Below are 15,898 nucleotides of genomic sequence, written 5' to 3' on the forward strand. Positions count from 1 at the left end.
TTAAATTCCTAAAGTCCTCCAAATTTGCTCAAATATATCTTGGTTTTCATCTTTCCTGACTTTTGCGTGGGATCAATGTATTTTCTTTTTTCTTTCCCTTGAGTTGCTAATACTTTACTCCTGCTTGGCATTTCATTTATTGCCCGTAAAATAAAATCCATGTACTGCTGTACCCTGAGAGTCAGAATTATCAGCCACACATCAACGTTAAGTGGCTGAACCAAGATGCTCTACATGTGCGGAAATCCTTCTTACTGTGGTCTGGAGGATGACAAAGAAAGTTGGCGCAGTATCCATTAATTGCACGTTATACTTGGAGGGGTAGCCTGATGCCAGTATGCTATCCATCAACAAACTGGCAATAAACCTGAGCAAGGTGACTGGCAAGTTTAGTTATGCTGTGGTGGGCAGCCAGAGTTCTAGCCTGTTGGTACTAAGGACACGTAGTTCATTGTGTTTCTGCTTACAATTAACCCATACTTGATATATCGTTCATAAGTTTCAAACCTCTGGCTGAAATTGAGCTTTTTTGTTAGACCCTTCTTGTGTACATTTACATGAGGCTTTACACTCTTCCTGAGATTTTGTTGTAAATACTGTTTACATTGTAAGGTCACTGCCTGTAAGAACATCTGCCCAATCAAACAAAGTGCACAGCCTGGAAGTTGTAAAAAAGTTAAGAATATTGATAGAGCAATCCAATTGCCTTTCCTTTTTATGCTGTCATTTCCTAAGCAAAGGATCTACCTTTTGACATCCATGACTGTTCATCTTTAGAACTGAGAATTATTTGTTTTTACTATGTATATTCTGTTACTGGTGAGGGCATATATTTGAATGGCTGTTGACTTTGTTGCTATAGTGGATGCAAAATAATCAGATTAAAAACTTGTTGGAGGTAGAGGATTGGCTAGCAACTGGACATAATAGAAGATAGAGAGTTTGGGATGAGAGAAGCATTACACTATAGCAACTCGTTATGAGTGAACTATCATAGAGATCAGTGCTGAGGCCACAGTTATTTGCAATAAACATCAATGACTTGGATGAAGAAAGTGAATGTACTATAGCCACATTTCTAGATTACGTAAAAATAGGTGAGAAGGCAAATGGTGAGGATGACACCCTGCTGAGGAATAGAGACAGATTAATCAAATTTGCAAAACTTTGGCAGATGTTTTGTAGTGTGGGAAAATGTGATGTTATGCATTTTTTGGCAGAAATGGAGCTGAATATTAATTAAATGGAGAAAGACTGCAGAAAGGTACAGCACAGAAGTTTTACTTTGAAGTCCTCGTATGCTTTTTTTTGTGAATTATACGAGTGCAGCAGGTAATGGGGAAGGCAAGTTGAGTATTGACCTTTATTTCAAAGGGAACAGAGTATTAAAATAGGCAAGTCTCTAAAGCTATACAAGGAGAGATTGAATAGATTGGGCCTGTGCTCACTCGAGTTTAGAAAAATGAGCAACAACCTTAGCAAACTTGTCAAGTGGAAAGGTTGTTTCTTACCCCCTTATGAAAAGTCTAGGATGAGGGGACACTTTCTCAGTATAAGGTGTTGCCCGTTTAACACTGAGGTGAGGAGGAATTCTGAGGGTTGTGATCGGTGGAATTATTTGCCGCAGATGGCTATTGAGACTAGATCACTTAAGAATATATTTGAGGCTGTGATAAACAGATTTTTAATCAGTGAGGGAATCGAGGATTAAGAGGAAAAGGAGTCATGATTTCATGGAATGATGGAGCAGATTCAGTGGGTTGACTGGCCTACTTAGATTCCAAGAAATGTACAGCACAGAAACAGACCTTTCTGTCCAATTTGTCCATGTCGATCAGCTATCCTAAATTAATCCAGTACCATCTCCAAGCATTTAGTTCATATCCCTTCAAACCCCTCCTATTCATATATCCATTCAGATACCTTCTTAAATATTGTAATTGTACCAGCGTCTACTAGTTCCTCTGGCAGCTGATTGTGTACACACATCAGCCTCTGTGTGAAGGAGTTGCTCCTTAGGTCCCTTTTAAATCTTTCCCCTCTCACCTTAAACCTCCGCCCTAACCCTGGGGAAAAGACCTTGGCTATTAACTCTATCCATGCCCTTCATGATTTTATAAACCTCTATAAAGTTACCCCTCAGCCTCTGATGCTCCAGCGAAAATAGCCCCAGCCTACTCTCCCCCTAAAGCTCAAAAATTCCAACCCTGGCAACTTTCTTATTGACCTTTGTGAAACTTGAAAGGGTTCAGAAATATCTTTCCTATAGCAGGGAGACCAGTTTTCCAAAAGTGGCCTAACCAATGTCCTGAACAGCCTCAACATGACATCCCAACACCTGCATTCAATGCAGTGACAAATAAAGGCAAATGTACCAACCGCGGCTTTCACTATCTTATCTACCTGGGATTCCACTTTCAGAGAACTATGAACCTGCACTGAGAGGTCCCTTTGTTTGGCAGTGTCCCCCAAGACTTTACCATCAAGTGTATATGCCTTGCACTGATTTGCCCTACCAAAATGCAGCACTTCATTTATCTAGATTAAACCCTATCTGCCACTCCTTGGCCCATTTGCTAATCTGATCAAAGTCCCATTGTGGTCTGAGGAAACCTTCTTTGCTATTCACTATGCCATGAATTTTTGTGTTATCTGCAAATTTACTAACCATATCTCCTGTGTTTACATCCACATCATTTATATAAATGACAAAAAGCAGTGGACCCAGCACTGACCCCTATGGCACACTGCTCGTCACAGGCCTCCAGTCTGAAAAGCAGGCCTCCACTGCTATGCTCTGTCTCCTACCTTCTAGCCAATTTTGTAATCAAATGGCTAGTTCTCCCTGTGTTCCATATGATCTAACCTGTACCTCTGCTCCTAGGTCTTGGGGTCTTTATTAGCAGATTTTTTTGTTCTAGCTGTTATCTGCAATTCACAAGATTAATATACCCTCGAGACTGAGCCTTTCACTGTCAATTGCTGTTCCAGTGCATAGTGGCAATTAATTATGTAAAACTCAGTCAGAAAGGTATCTTGCATACACGTAGCTTTGTCATGTGTTGATTCAGATTTTGTGTAAGTAAAATCTTTGTTAATATTGGAGGTAAGGTCAGAGGTCAAGTCAATCCGTGGGCACTTTTATATATGTGCGTGCTTGTGCCCAACTTTGCCAATGCACAACTTTGATCAGCAGAAGTCTCATAAATTCAACTTAATTAATTGCCTCGCCAGTGAAAAGCACTTAAGCTGAAAAACAAAGATCTAGCCAATTAAACAAGTTTCAAAAAGGTTAGAGAGAGGAAAGAACGTATTCTTGCATGCATTTTCAAAGTTGCTATCTAATGAACATTTTCATAAAGCTCCACTTAGGAATCAGGGCGCACCATTGGTCAAGATTTCCTGTGCACATTCAGATCAAGGACATATATCCAACCTTTGACTTTTTCTAAACGGTAATGCAACTGGAGCCTTTTATGAGGCAAAATATTAGACCATAAGACACAGGAGCAGGATTTAGGCCATTTGGCCCATCGAGTCTGTTCTTCCATTGGATCATGGCTAATATCCTTCTCGACCTTCTTCCCTGTCTTCTCTCATAACCCTTAGCCTCTTGATCAGTAGCGAGATCATCTTGTTCTAAGGAAGGCTCACTGGACCCAAAACATTAACTTTGATTTTTTTTTCACAGAATGCAGCTCGATCTGCTTAGCTTTTCTGGCAACTTCGGTTTTTGTTCCTGATTTACAGCATCCACAGTTCTTTTGGTTTTTTTAAAGAAGCTGTCTATCTCTGTCTTAAATGATTTGACCTGCACAGCCTCCTGTGGCAATGATTTCCACAGATTCACCCCCTCTGGTTGAAGAAGTTCCTCCTCATTTCAGTTTCAAAGGGTCATTCCTGCACACTGAGGCTGTGAAGTTGGGTCTTAGTCTCTTGTCCTGGTGCGAACATCATCTCCATGTACACTGTATCCAGGCCTGTCAGCATTCTGTAAATTTCAATGAGATACATGCACGTGCACCCCACGCACTCACCCATCTTAGCTCCATTGAGTAGAGACCAAGTCCTCAACTGTTCCTCATGTGACAAGCCCTTCATTCCTTGGATCATTCTTGTAAAACCCCTCTGGACCCCTCCATCACTAGCATTTATATTCTAAGATTTGGAGCCCAAAACTGCTCTTAATATTTCAATTGTGGTCAGACCAGAACTTTACGCAGCCTCAGCAGTTCATCCCTGCTTTTGTATTCTATCCCTCTTGATATAGATGCCAACATTGCTTTTGCCTTCGTAACTTTCAGTTGAACCTTCTCTTAAACTTAAGTGAATTATGAACTAGGACTCTCAAATGCCGTTTAGAAAATAGTCAATGCCTCTTCTTCCTACAAAAGTGCATAACCTCTCCTTTGCCACATTGTATTCTATCAGCCACTTCTTCCCTCACTTACCTTGACTATCCAAGTCCTTCTGCAGCTTCCCTACTGCTTCAACACTAACTGTCTCCCCCCCCCCCCCCCCTTATCCTTGTGTCATCTGCAGTCTTCCTAATTATACCGTCAGTTCCATCATTTGGATCATTTATGTGTATTGTGAATAATTGTGGTCTCTGGCCCCTGAGGAATTCCACTAGTCGCTGGTGGCTGTCCTGACAAGGATTCTTTTATCATCCCTGTCTGCATTCTGCCAGCCAGCAAATCCCCTCTCCATGCCATGTAGGTGGATTAGCCATACTTAATTGTCTGTACAGTTGAGTAATGTACAGCCTTGGTGGACCAACCATGGTATATTCAGGGTTACAGAGATCAGGAGGGGGCTAGGTTTGGGTGGCATGTTCTTCGGAAGTTTGGTGCAGACTGCTGCTTTCCGCACTGTTAGGAATTCTATGATTACCTTACCCCTAATGCCCTGTGCTCTTCTCTTGGTAAGCAACCTTCAGTGTGGCACTTTGGCCAAGGCCTTCTGGAAATCCAAATAGATCATGTCAACTGGCTCTCCTTTGTCTAACTTGCTTGTTGCCTGCTGTCAAAATTCTAACATTTGTCAGACATGTCCTTCCTTTGACAGAGCTGTGCTGACTCAGCCCTATTTTGCCATACACTTCCAAGTACTCTGCAATCTCATCCTTAATAATGGACTATAAAATCGCATCATCGACTGAGGTCAGGCTAACTGGCGTATAATTTCATGTCTTCTGCATCCTGCCTTTTAAACAGGGATGTTACATTAGTAATTTTCCAGTCCTCTGGGTCCCTCCCCAACTCCAGTGATTCCTGGAAGATCACCACCAACTTTTCCACAATCTCCTCAGCTATTTCCTTCAGAATGCTAGTGTGTAGTCTGTCTGGTCTGGATGACTTTTCCACCTTCATTCCTTTCAGCTTCCTCGGTATCTTCTCCTCAGTAATGGCCACTTTATTCACCTCTGCTCCCAAATTGATGATGTTCTAGTATGCTGCTGGTGTCTTCCACCATGAAGAATGATGCAAAGTCCCTCTTCGTCTTGACTTCTCCAGCCTCATTTTCCAGCGGTCCAGTAGCCACCTTCCTCTGCCTTTTGTATATCTTAAAAAAAACCCTGCATCTTTGCATGATACTATCCCTGCATGTGTGGGGAGAGTTGAGTTGGTGTGTTGAACTTTCTTTAGAGGCTGCACACTCCTGTGAGTTTGCAGAGGGAATCAGTAATTGGCCATCTTAATCAGATCTTTAAGTTTGGACAGGTAGTGATGGCATGGTGGTATTGTTGCTGGACCAGTAACCTGAAGACCTATGTTTGAATCCTACCAGAGGGATGTAATTTGAATTCTGGAATTAAAAATCCCATAATGATCGTGAAACTGTTGTTGATTATTGTAAAAACCCAGCTGGTTCAATACTGTACTCTTTATGGAAGGAATACTGCTGTCTTTGCTTAGTCTGGCCTACATGTTGACTGTACTCTGCACTCTGAAATGGTCAAGCAAGCCGCTCTGTGACACTCGAGGGCAGATAGGGATAGGCAACAAATGCTGACACAGGCAATGACACTCTCATACTTTTAATGAACTAAATTATATTCTGGGACATGACCTCCTAACTTCAGTTGTTTCTTGTCTGGACTCCTGCCTCCCTGGTTTCTGGCAGCATCTGTGGAGTTCACATTTCAAGTCCTGTGATCCTTCAAGACTAGAAGCAGCTTGGAAAAGGTGTTATTAATGCTGATAACTGGGCGGAGAGGGGATCAGATAGGTGGAGATGGAGTCCTTGATAGAGGGGATGAAAAGGTAGTCAGAGGGATTATTGATGTTATATCAGGGAAGAAGCGGTACTAGATAGGTGACCATGGGAACTATAGTAGTTAAAAATGGGTTAGTTGTGGTGGAAACAAAACATTTCATGACGGGATTTTGAGGGAGGTAATAGACAAGGAAAGAACTATTCATGCTGCGAAGTTGATGTGAGTCCTGAAAGCTGTAAGTGACTTAAATGGGTGATAGGATGTTGTTTCTCCTACTTCTGAGCTTCACTGGAGAATTGCTGAGACAGAACTATTGGTGTGGCTTCTAGCTGCTTCTAGTTCTGAAGAAAGATTACTGGACTGAAACGTTAACTCTGTTTTTCCCTTCCACAGAAGCTGCCAGACCTGCTGAGTTTCTTCAGTATTTTCTGAGTTTGTTTCAGATCTTCAGCATCTGGAGTTCTTTGTTTTATCTTAAGCTCTTACTTGATACTACACAGCTAAATGTTTTTGTCCTGTAGTGGAACTTGAATCCTCAAACCTCTGATCTTGTGGTAAGCGTGACAACCCACTGACTATGACCTCATCAAACCCTGTGTTTAATTTGGTGGTTGTCAAACTGATATGAGAGATGCAGTATCTGTTTATGAAGCTGTTGTCGTTATCATGTTTAAAATAAACTTCTGCCCCAACCATCATCGATTGTTGCTTTTCTCCAATTATCACTGGATTTTAGAAGAGGAGCATTTGTTTGTAGAATATTTTTAACTTTTTCTAAAAATGAGTGACAAATGAGTTTCAAACAGAAGTGATGTGAAAATAGAGTTTAGAATGCAAGTACTTGAACATCTTTCCCCACTTCACCCTCTTCCCATATGTTCTTTTAAAAATGCATGTCCAGCTCAAAGCACTCATATTTGTGAAGACTGCTAGTTTGTTGATGGCTACGAGACTCAAATCCATTCTTTTCTCTTATCTTTTGCTGTCCATTCCTTGTGGGAGCAGCAGCACACTGCTGTAGCTGGTTGTAAAGCACTGTGGATTAGGCTCATATTTACTTAATAACTTGCAGTCCGTAATGAGGCATATAGCCACATTAAATGTGTTTAATTTCTGTAGAAATTTTAATGAAATATTAGTCCATCTTGAAAGTGCATTTCAAATTGCTGATGTTTGTGGTAATCTTGGTGAGAGTGTGATCCTTTTAATTGGTTGGACTTATGCAATTTGTGGAAGTGTTTAGGGCCAGTCGTATTTTAGTAATCATAAATGCTTAATAAATCCCGCAATTGTAACAAAAACACATTTTCTGATTGTACTGTTGTTTGCGCAAGTCTGCTGAGTGCAAATTAGCTGGTGCGCTTTCTACATTACAGCAATGATTACATTCTAAATGTGCTTTGGCTTATTTATTGAGCAAGTCCGGTCCCAAACTGAATTCTTGCTTGATATATTGTAGTATTTGTTTTGGTTTTAATGAAATAGTCACTTACTGAAACATAAGCACACAAAGTTGCAGATTTTGTTTCAATAATAGGAAATGTACAAAAATAAAATAAACCCAAACTACTCTCTCAACACAAGTTTAGAGATTTTGAGAAACACTGTAAAGTATAATCCATTAATTCCAAGCCACCCTTCTACAGTAACAAAGAACACCCTTACACAGCACTCATTAGAATCTTTTTCTTTAACACCTTTTATAGGTTAAATACAACTGTGATTTTAACACTCAGCCTGAAAAGCTTTTCTTGGGGTTTTCATACATCTGAATTGAAACTGTGTTAATGTTTTATTCAAACACATCTGGTCTCAAACTATTACTAAATACATTGCAGTGAAGCAATTTAATTTTGCTATCTTCCTTTTATATGGGAGAACTGCTTTATATGTTCTTCTTCACCCAAAGACCTTTCCAAAACGTCCCCAAAATGAAACTTTAAAATAAAACATTATTTTCAGCTATGGGTGTTTCCTTAAGCTTTAAATAAAACACATGCTAAAAGTTTCTAACAAGAAACCATGATGTTTACTCTGCTGAGTCATAAACACTCAATGTATCTGCACGAGGGGTCATGGTTTTAGGCTGGTTGGAGGAAAGTACTGAGGGGATGTCAGGGGCAGGTTCTTTACACAGAGAGTTGTGAGAGCGTGGAATGCGTTGCCAGCAGCGGTTGTGGAAGCAAGGTCATTGGGGTCATTTGAGACACTGCTGGACATGCATATGGTCACAGAAATTTGAGGGTGCATACATGAGGATCAATGGTCGGCACAGCATTGTGGGCTGAAGGGCCTGTTCTGTGCCGTACTGTTCTATGTTCTATGTTCTATGTATCTCTGCATCAAGTTGTTTTAAAAGAAATCACCTTGGCTACAATTTAATCATTAAACTCTTCAGATACAAAGAAAAACCCATATTTCACTAAATTAAAATTCAAACAGCCGAAGTTAAAATTAAATGATGTTGAAGTGCATATTAATCTCTCATCCTACATCACAATTAAAATTAAATCCATATTGGGAATGAACTCCTTATGCCTACTTAAATGCGTTCGTTTTTCAACTGGAAAGCAAGTCTCGGAGAAATGAATCCTCAGCTGATTATTGAAATTTTGTAAGTTTGCAACATAAGTAGAGACCTTGAGCTGCAAAATAAATCTTCAGATTGCTGATTGTTTGGTGGGAAGCATGTTGAAAGTAATGTCTATTTGTGAGTATGGCTGAAATATTTGAGGGTGTGTTTGTAGTTGTAAGTCTTTTTCTGTGGAAAATTACAAAATATTTTCAAGTCTTCCCTCCCAGTAGTTGCATTTCGCTATTTTGTTCCTAATTTCTATGAAAGTTGTTTAAAGTTAAATATTGGATGCATTAGATCCTGGTTAGGAACTAGTGCCTTTTCAAACCTGGACCGTTATTGATTACTCAGACTCTTCAGAAAATCCTTTTACCAGATTTCTGAGTGAGGGGTATAGACAGGGTGGATAGCAAGAAGCTTTACCCAGAGTGGGGGACTCAATTACTAGGGGTCATGAGTTCAAAGTGAGAGGAGGAAAGTTTAAGGGAGATATGCGTGGAAAGTTCTTTACGCAGAGGGTGGTGGGTGCCTGGAAAGCGTTGCCAGCGGAGATGGTAGACACAGACACGTTAGCATCTTTTAAGATGTATCTGGACCGGTACATGGATGGGCGGGGAACAAATGGACGCAGACCGTTAGAAAATAGATGACAGGTTAGACAGAGGTTCTCGATCGGTGCAGGCTTGGAGGGCCAAAGGACCTGTTCCTGCGCTGTAATTTTCTTTGTTCTTTGCTGTCCATTATGGACAACTAGGTGGTGCAAGAGCATGCTGTTATTTTGTGATGGCTCTTTTGATTCATTCACGAGAATACTTGGCCTGCTTTTGGTAGAAGACTGTACACCCCTTTTTGAAGGGCAGAAGTAAGAATTCTAGAGTTGGTGAGGGACGTATGCTCTCCTAGACATTAAAGATGATTTGGTCTCTTCCACCTTGCTTCATTGTCTCAAAGAGTGGGATGCTGTGTGGATTAAGGGGCTATAAAAGTTATTCTCCTACTTGGATATTTACACCCCCACCCACCCCAACAATCCATTTGAAATCCTAACCATCTCCACTTCTCTCCTATTCCAGTAAATAGACTCAGCAGTTGAGGTGAGACTGGTGGATTTGTGCATTGCTTTCCGCTTTGTCTGATTGACTGACAAATGGAATCTCCAGTCATTATGCTACAACGTTGGTGATTGCAACAGTCAGATGCCATGGAGAAGAAACGGAGAAAGAAATGAAAGCCTTCTGAGCTGGGTTGTACTGTCAACAATTGCTTAAATATCATGGAAACCAAAATGATTTATTTTGCAAACATCTCTTTCAAACTGAACACCAGTAAGATCTCCTTTTCAGTAAGGAAAATGAACTGATCGTTGAGACAACACAAAACGGATTGGATTTCTGGATCTTTGGAAACATTTTATGATCTTGTGACCATGCGATTTGAGTGTGGCTGGTTGCTGCTGGTAGTGATTGTTGTATTGTGCAGTGGAGGACGACTTGGTACAGAATTGCGAAACAAGATTTGTCCAAATTGTACTCATCTGGCTCTGAAGTTAGAATACACTTCCAGTGCTGTTGAACATGGTAAGTAATACAAGTCCTAATTAAAATTATTATTTTCATAGAATTTTAGTGTGAAATGTCTTGCAATTATTTTTAACACATTTTGATATTTAAGGCTTGCAGTATTGTGTAGTAATGGTGGTAGATTTCTGTATTTGCCTTCGCTACTTTAATGAAATGGGCAGCAATCTGTGGAATTGCATTTGAACATTCATATCCAGAAGTTGCAGTCACTGGTATGCTGGTGAATTTCCAGACCGCAATCACCTAGAAATCAATTAACTGACAAGAACTTGTCCTGTGACATCACTAGTCCGTTTACCTAAACCCCTGTAAAAGCCTTTTTAATTCTGCATTAAACACAGACTGTTGGAAAGCCTCTTTGGCTCTGGAGAACTAATTGTATACGTTTGTGCAATGCCACGTTTTTCCCCATTCTGTCAATTTTAATTTTGATTATGATCGTTGAGCTTCAAATGCATGAGCCCTAATCATGTTTTGCTGTCCATTTAGACATTTAAGGAAGATAAATGCATTACACCTCCTGGTTTGCAATTTGAGAATACACTGGTGCGCCAGCTGCTTAGCCTGCCAAATGACGTCACTGTTACTGGATGGCTGGTGACCTTGCATAATTCGACACCAGATTCACTATCAAGCAAGGCAAAAAAAAGTCATGCCTACCAGATTGTTAATCCTGTGGATAATTCTTTCTAGATAAGTGATGAGCCCCACTGTTCTGCCACTGACTGCAAATCTTCAAGTCACTATGGAAAATTAAGTTGTTGTTTTAGATTTAGTCGTACATTCACAGGAACTGGAATTGAGTTTAATCAGTTTCATCTTAAATTCTGCTACTGTCTCACTACTCTGCAGGCTAGATGTTGGAAAGATGTTTTAGCTTGGCTATATTCCTACATTCGGGAACACAGCCTCAATAAATGTTAGGCGGTTGAGAACAGAGATGAGACATTCTATCATTCACGATAGTAACTCTTTGGTATTCTCTATCCCAGAAGCCTGTGGAAAATCAGCCATGGAGTGTGTTGAGGACTCAGATCATTGGGTTTCTAGATGTTAAAGACATTGAGAAAAATGTGAATAGTGTGGGGAAAATGGCATTGAGTTAGGATAATTAGCTGTGAATTAATTATTTGAACAGGTGGAGTATAACCAAAGGACTGAATAGCCTACTCTTGCTCCTATTTCCTGACCTCCAGCAAAAAACATAAGGAGCTCTCATGGACTGCTTCGTCACATGTCTTGAGAATATTTGATGAGGTGCTTTTGGCACATTTCCATCCAGGTCCATCAGGCCAAACATAACCTAAAGTTCCCATAGCCCTAGTTGAAAGTCTTGGCTTTCTCTTGTTTTCTTTTTTTACCTGCGATCCCCCGTCCCCTCATCTTAGGATAAGACCCACAACCTCCCTTGACCTTGTTCTCGTTTGACTGCTAACTGCCTAGCTTCGCTTCGTTAATCTCCATTAGCTGATATGCTGACATTGCACCTCTCAAATGTACACTGTTGACCTTACTGCTATCCCAATTCCAACCTCATCCCTATGTTGTGGCTTCCCAAATGTGTTCTTATCCACGTTCCATTTGAGCTGCATGGGTGCAGGAAATTGGGAATTAGCCAAGGTTGCAGGAACAGCAACTTGTATTCCGCTTGGGAACCCTGCAGCCCAATGGTATCAATGTGGACTTCACCAGCTTCAAAATCTCCCCTCCCCCCCCCCCCCCCCACCCCCCACCCCCCACCGCTCCCAAAACCAGCCCAGCTCATCCCCTCCCCCTACTGCATCCCAAAACCAGCCCAGCCTGTCTCTGCCTCCCTAACCTGTTCTTCCTCTCACTCATCCGTTCCTCCCACCCCAAGCCGCACCTCCATCTCCTACCTACTAACCTCATCCCAACTCCTTGACCTGTCCCTCTTCCCTGGACTGACCTATCCCCTCCCTACCTCCCCACCTATACTCTCCTCTCTACCTATCTTCTTTTCTTTCCCCAACTTCGGTCAGCCTCCCCCTCTCTCCCTATTTATTCCAGAACCCTCACCCCATCCCCCTCTCTGATGAAGGGTCTAGGCCTGAAACATCAGCTTTTGTGCTCCTGAGATGCTGCTTGGCCTGCTGTGTTCATCCAGCTTCACACTTTATTATCTTGGATTCTCCAGCATCTGCAGTTCCCATTATCTCTGATACAATTAGCTACTTGTGGTTGTTTGGCAGGGGTGGGTGGCAGTGCAGTATGCAAAACAACAAAAGCAGTGGTCCCTTTTTGGAGGCGCGTCTGTGCAGTGATCTTAGAGACTGCATAGTGCCAGAAGTGGGCTGTGGCCAGTGAGAAAACATAGCTTGTAGCTTTGGCGCGGGTGAACTATTTTGCCTAACTTTTCACATCTGCCTGTGTTCAGTTAGCATAATTGACCACATTATCCTATTCCTCAATTACCCAGCTAGTTCGCACTTTCAGGATTCCATTCTTCTGTTTTCAATCGCAAACCATAATCACCTTACAATATATTCTTCTTCAGATACTCCCATGCAGTTATATTGGATGTTCCTCAGAAGATCAATCCTAGGCCCTTTTATTTATTATTTGCATGTTGCCGTCTTTAACAGTCAGTTTTCATGTATAAGCTTATTGTTTCACAAGCGCTAGATTATCGAACAGTTTCTGTACTGTGGTTTCACTATGGCCCTCTACAAAGCAGTAAGATTTTCACTCTTCCCCCTCTTTGAATACTTCAGTATAGTCCAGATAATCTGTAATAAAGTCTCCCATACACCATTTGCTTTTCTAATAGTTTGCCTGATTTTTACCTGCACAATACTTTTCTGTGGTACATAAAGGCATCCAGCTCCCGAGTATCAACATCTCCCAGTCTCTCACCATATGGAAAATATTCAACTTTTTTGTTTTCCCTTCCAAAATGGAAATTTATCACTTCCTCAAATCTATTGCATCTGCCAGATTCTCATCCACTCTTTCAACCTCTCTGCATGTATTGGTGTTACTCCAATCCTTCTTCCCAGTTTTTTTGTGGTGTTATTGTGTGCCATTTTGCCAAATATTTCTTGAAAGCCCAAGTGTACACTGGTTCACTCTCTTATCCATGAGATACAGATTTTTCGAGCACTGTTATCCATTATAAATATGACTGTTGCTAATCATACAATCCCTACAATGTGGGATGCTTTGATTTGCCAAGTGTCCTGTTACCATCTACTGTGAAGATAAATATTTGTCTAATAACTCTGCTTTTGCCTCATTCTCTGTTATTTCTTTATTCTTTGCATTTAAGCACTCAAGATTAATCTTGTTAATCTTTTCCTTTTTACTTACCAGTTAAAACTGTTCTAATTTTTCATGTCCCTCGTACTCATTCATTCGCTTTCTTTATAAATTTTCTCGGTCATCTTTTGAATTCTAAAATAGATTTGTTTGCAGTGCAAAGGACCACACATGAAAAGAAGTGTCATTTCTATAGTTCGCTATTTAAACGGCAACAGGCTTTTTCAGTTTGGAGTCAATATGTGAGCTTAAAACCATTCCTTGTGGTTGTGCAGTGAAAGGCAGGGTGTATGTATAGGAAGAATTCTAGCCTCATTTAAGCTGATTGAAGGGCTGACTGAAAGCTTAGTTTGGATGTTAGTATTTGAAATGTGTTTTATATTCGACTTGAGGCTGTTTTTAAAGTGGGGCAGTTGGCTAAAAATAGAAGTTCAGCTAATGAATGGGATTTGATGGGAGCACTGCTCAAGAGATGTTCTTGGCTTAGACCAGCACTTTACTTTTAGCGAAATAACAGTGGTGCATTTGCGGTAATTGTTTATCATTTGCTTTGGGAGGCTGGCGCTTGGGTCTCTGAAAGACTTGTCTTTTATCATCATCTGGTTTCCTCTGCTAATCAAGAATTTATCTCATTCTTAAATATATGCAAGGAATCTGTCCCCATTGGAACTCTGTGCTGTAGAGAATAAAATACTCAACTCTCCTGAGAAAATAAATTCCTCCTCATCTCAGCTTAAATGGGTATCCCATTCTGAAACTATACCCTCTGGTCTTAGACTCTCCCATGAAGGAATGCATCTTCTCAGCATTGACCCTGTCAAATGCCTTAAGAACCCTATACTTTTCAATGAGATTGCCTCTCCGTCTTCTAAACTCCATTGAGTAGAGTCCTAACCTGTTTTAATCTTTCCTCTCAAGACAATCATTCTATATGTTGGATCTTCCAAATGAATTGCCTCCAATTTAGTTATATCTTTCCTTAAATAAGGGGACCAAATTTCTCACTGCTCCTCCAGATGTGATCTCACCAGTGCCTTATACAGTACAGTAAGACTTCCCTATTCTTTTGCTCCAATCCTTTTGAAATAAAGGACGACATTTCATTTGCCTTTCTGATTACCTGCTGCATCAATGTGCTAACCTTTTGCACAAGTACCTCACGTCCCTTTTATGTGGCATCTTTCTGCAGTTTTCCCTATTTAACTAAGATGCTCTTCCTTTGCTTTCCCTCCCAAGATGAACTTCACATTTTTCCATACTTCTATATTGCATTTGCCAACTTTTTTACCCTGCTTATTTAACTATCTTTCTCTGTAAACTGCTTGTATCTCTCTTGCAACTTGCCCTTTCCACACATTTTTGTCATCTGCAAATTTGGTTTTGTGCATTCAGGCAAAGGTAGATCAAAATTGAGATAGTGGCACAAATAAAATGACCTCCGTTGCCCTCAAGAGAAAGTGGTTAAGAGGCGACTTAGAGACATAGAAGATGATCAGAGGATTAGATAGGGTGGACAGTGAGAGCCTTTTTCCTCGGATGGCAATGGCTAGCATGAGGGGACATAGCTTTAAATTGAGGGACGATAGATATAGGACAGAAGTCTTGAGGTAGGCCCTTTACTCGGAGTAGTAAGGGCGTGGAATGCCCCGCCTGCAACAGTAGTAGACTCACCAACTTTAAGGGCATTTAAATGGTCATTGGATAAACATAAGGATGATGATTGAGTAGTGTAGGTTAGATGAGCTTCAGATAGGTGTTATAGGTCGGCACAACATCGAGGGCCGAAGGGCCTGTACTGCGCTGTAATGTTCTATGTTCTGTGTTTAAATAGTTTATATCTAATTGCTCTGTGACCAAGGCTGGAGATTAAATATTACAGGATACACAGGACCAAGGGCGGAGAGAATGCCAAAGGGGGAAGGGTAGCCCTGGTAATACAGAATGGCATGAAGACGTTAATGAGGAAGGCTCTTTGGAGTTGAATCAGCATGGATAGAGTTTACGAACAGCAAATGTCAGAAAATGCAGGTCCAATAGTAGTTGTGGTCGGATAGAATGTTAATTGAGAAATTATTGTCCCATGCAACAAGAAGTGTGTTAGACGTAAGGCCTTTAATCTTCATCCTGGCTAGGACAATCAATACGTTGTTGCATCAGTGAGGGATACGACTACTAATTGTGTAATAAGCATGGTTAATCAGTAATTTCACAACAATAGAGGAACTGCGAGTTTGTGTTCTCAATACA

General features: G+C 40.8%; 1 protein-coding gene across 2 annotated transcripts in view; it reads left to right on the forward strand.

Moving 5' to 3' along the window:
• Positions 1 to 15,898, forward strand: part of mbtps1 (membrane-bound transcription factor peptidase, site 1) — a 112,567-nt gene that overhangs the window by 18,987 nt on the left and 77,682 nt on the right. For both annotated transcript variants that reach the window (XM_048546527.2, XM_048546526.2), the window contains exon 2: positions 9,869 to 10,372. In XM_048546527.2, the coding sequence (XP_048402484.2) occupies positions 10,222 to 10,372 (151 nt within the window). In that variant the 5' untranslated portion in view covers positions 9,869 to 10,221. The remainder of the gene's footprint in view (positions 1 to 9,868; positions 10,373 to 15,898) is intronic.

The sequence above is a fragment of the Stegostoma tigrinum genome, chromosome 16, assembly GCF_030684315.1.
Source record: "Stegostoma tigrinum isolate sSteTig4 chromosome 16, sSteTig4.hap1, whole genome shotgun sequence".
Taxonomy (NCBI): Eukaryota; Metazoa; Chordata; class Chondrichthyes; order Orectolobiformes; family Stegostomatidae; genus Stegostoma; species Stegostoma tigrinum.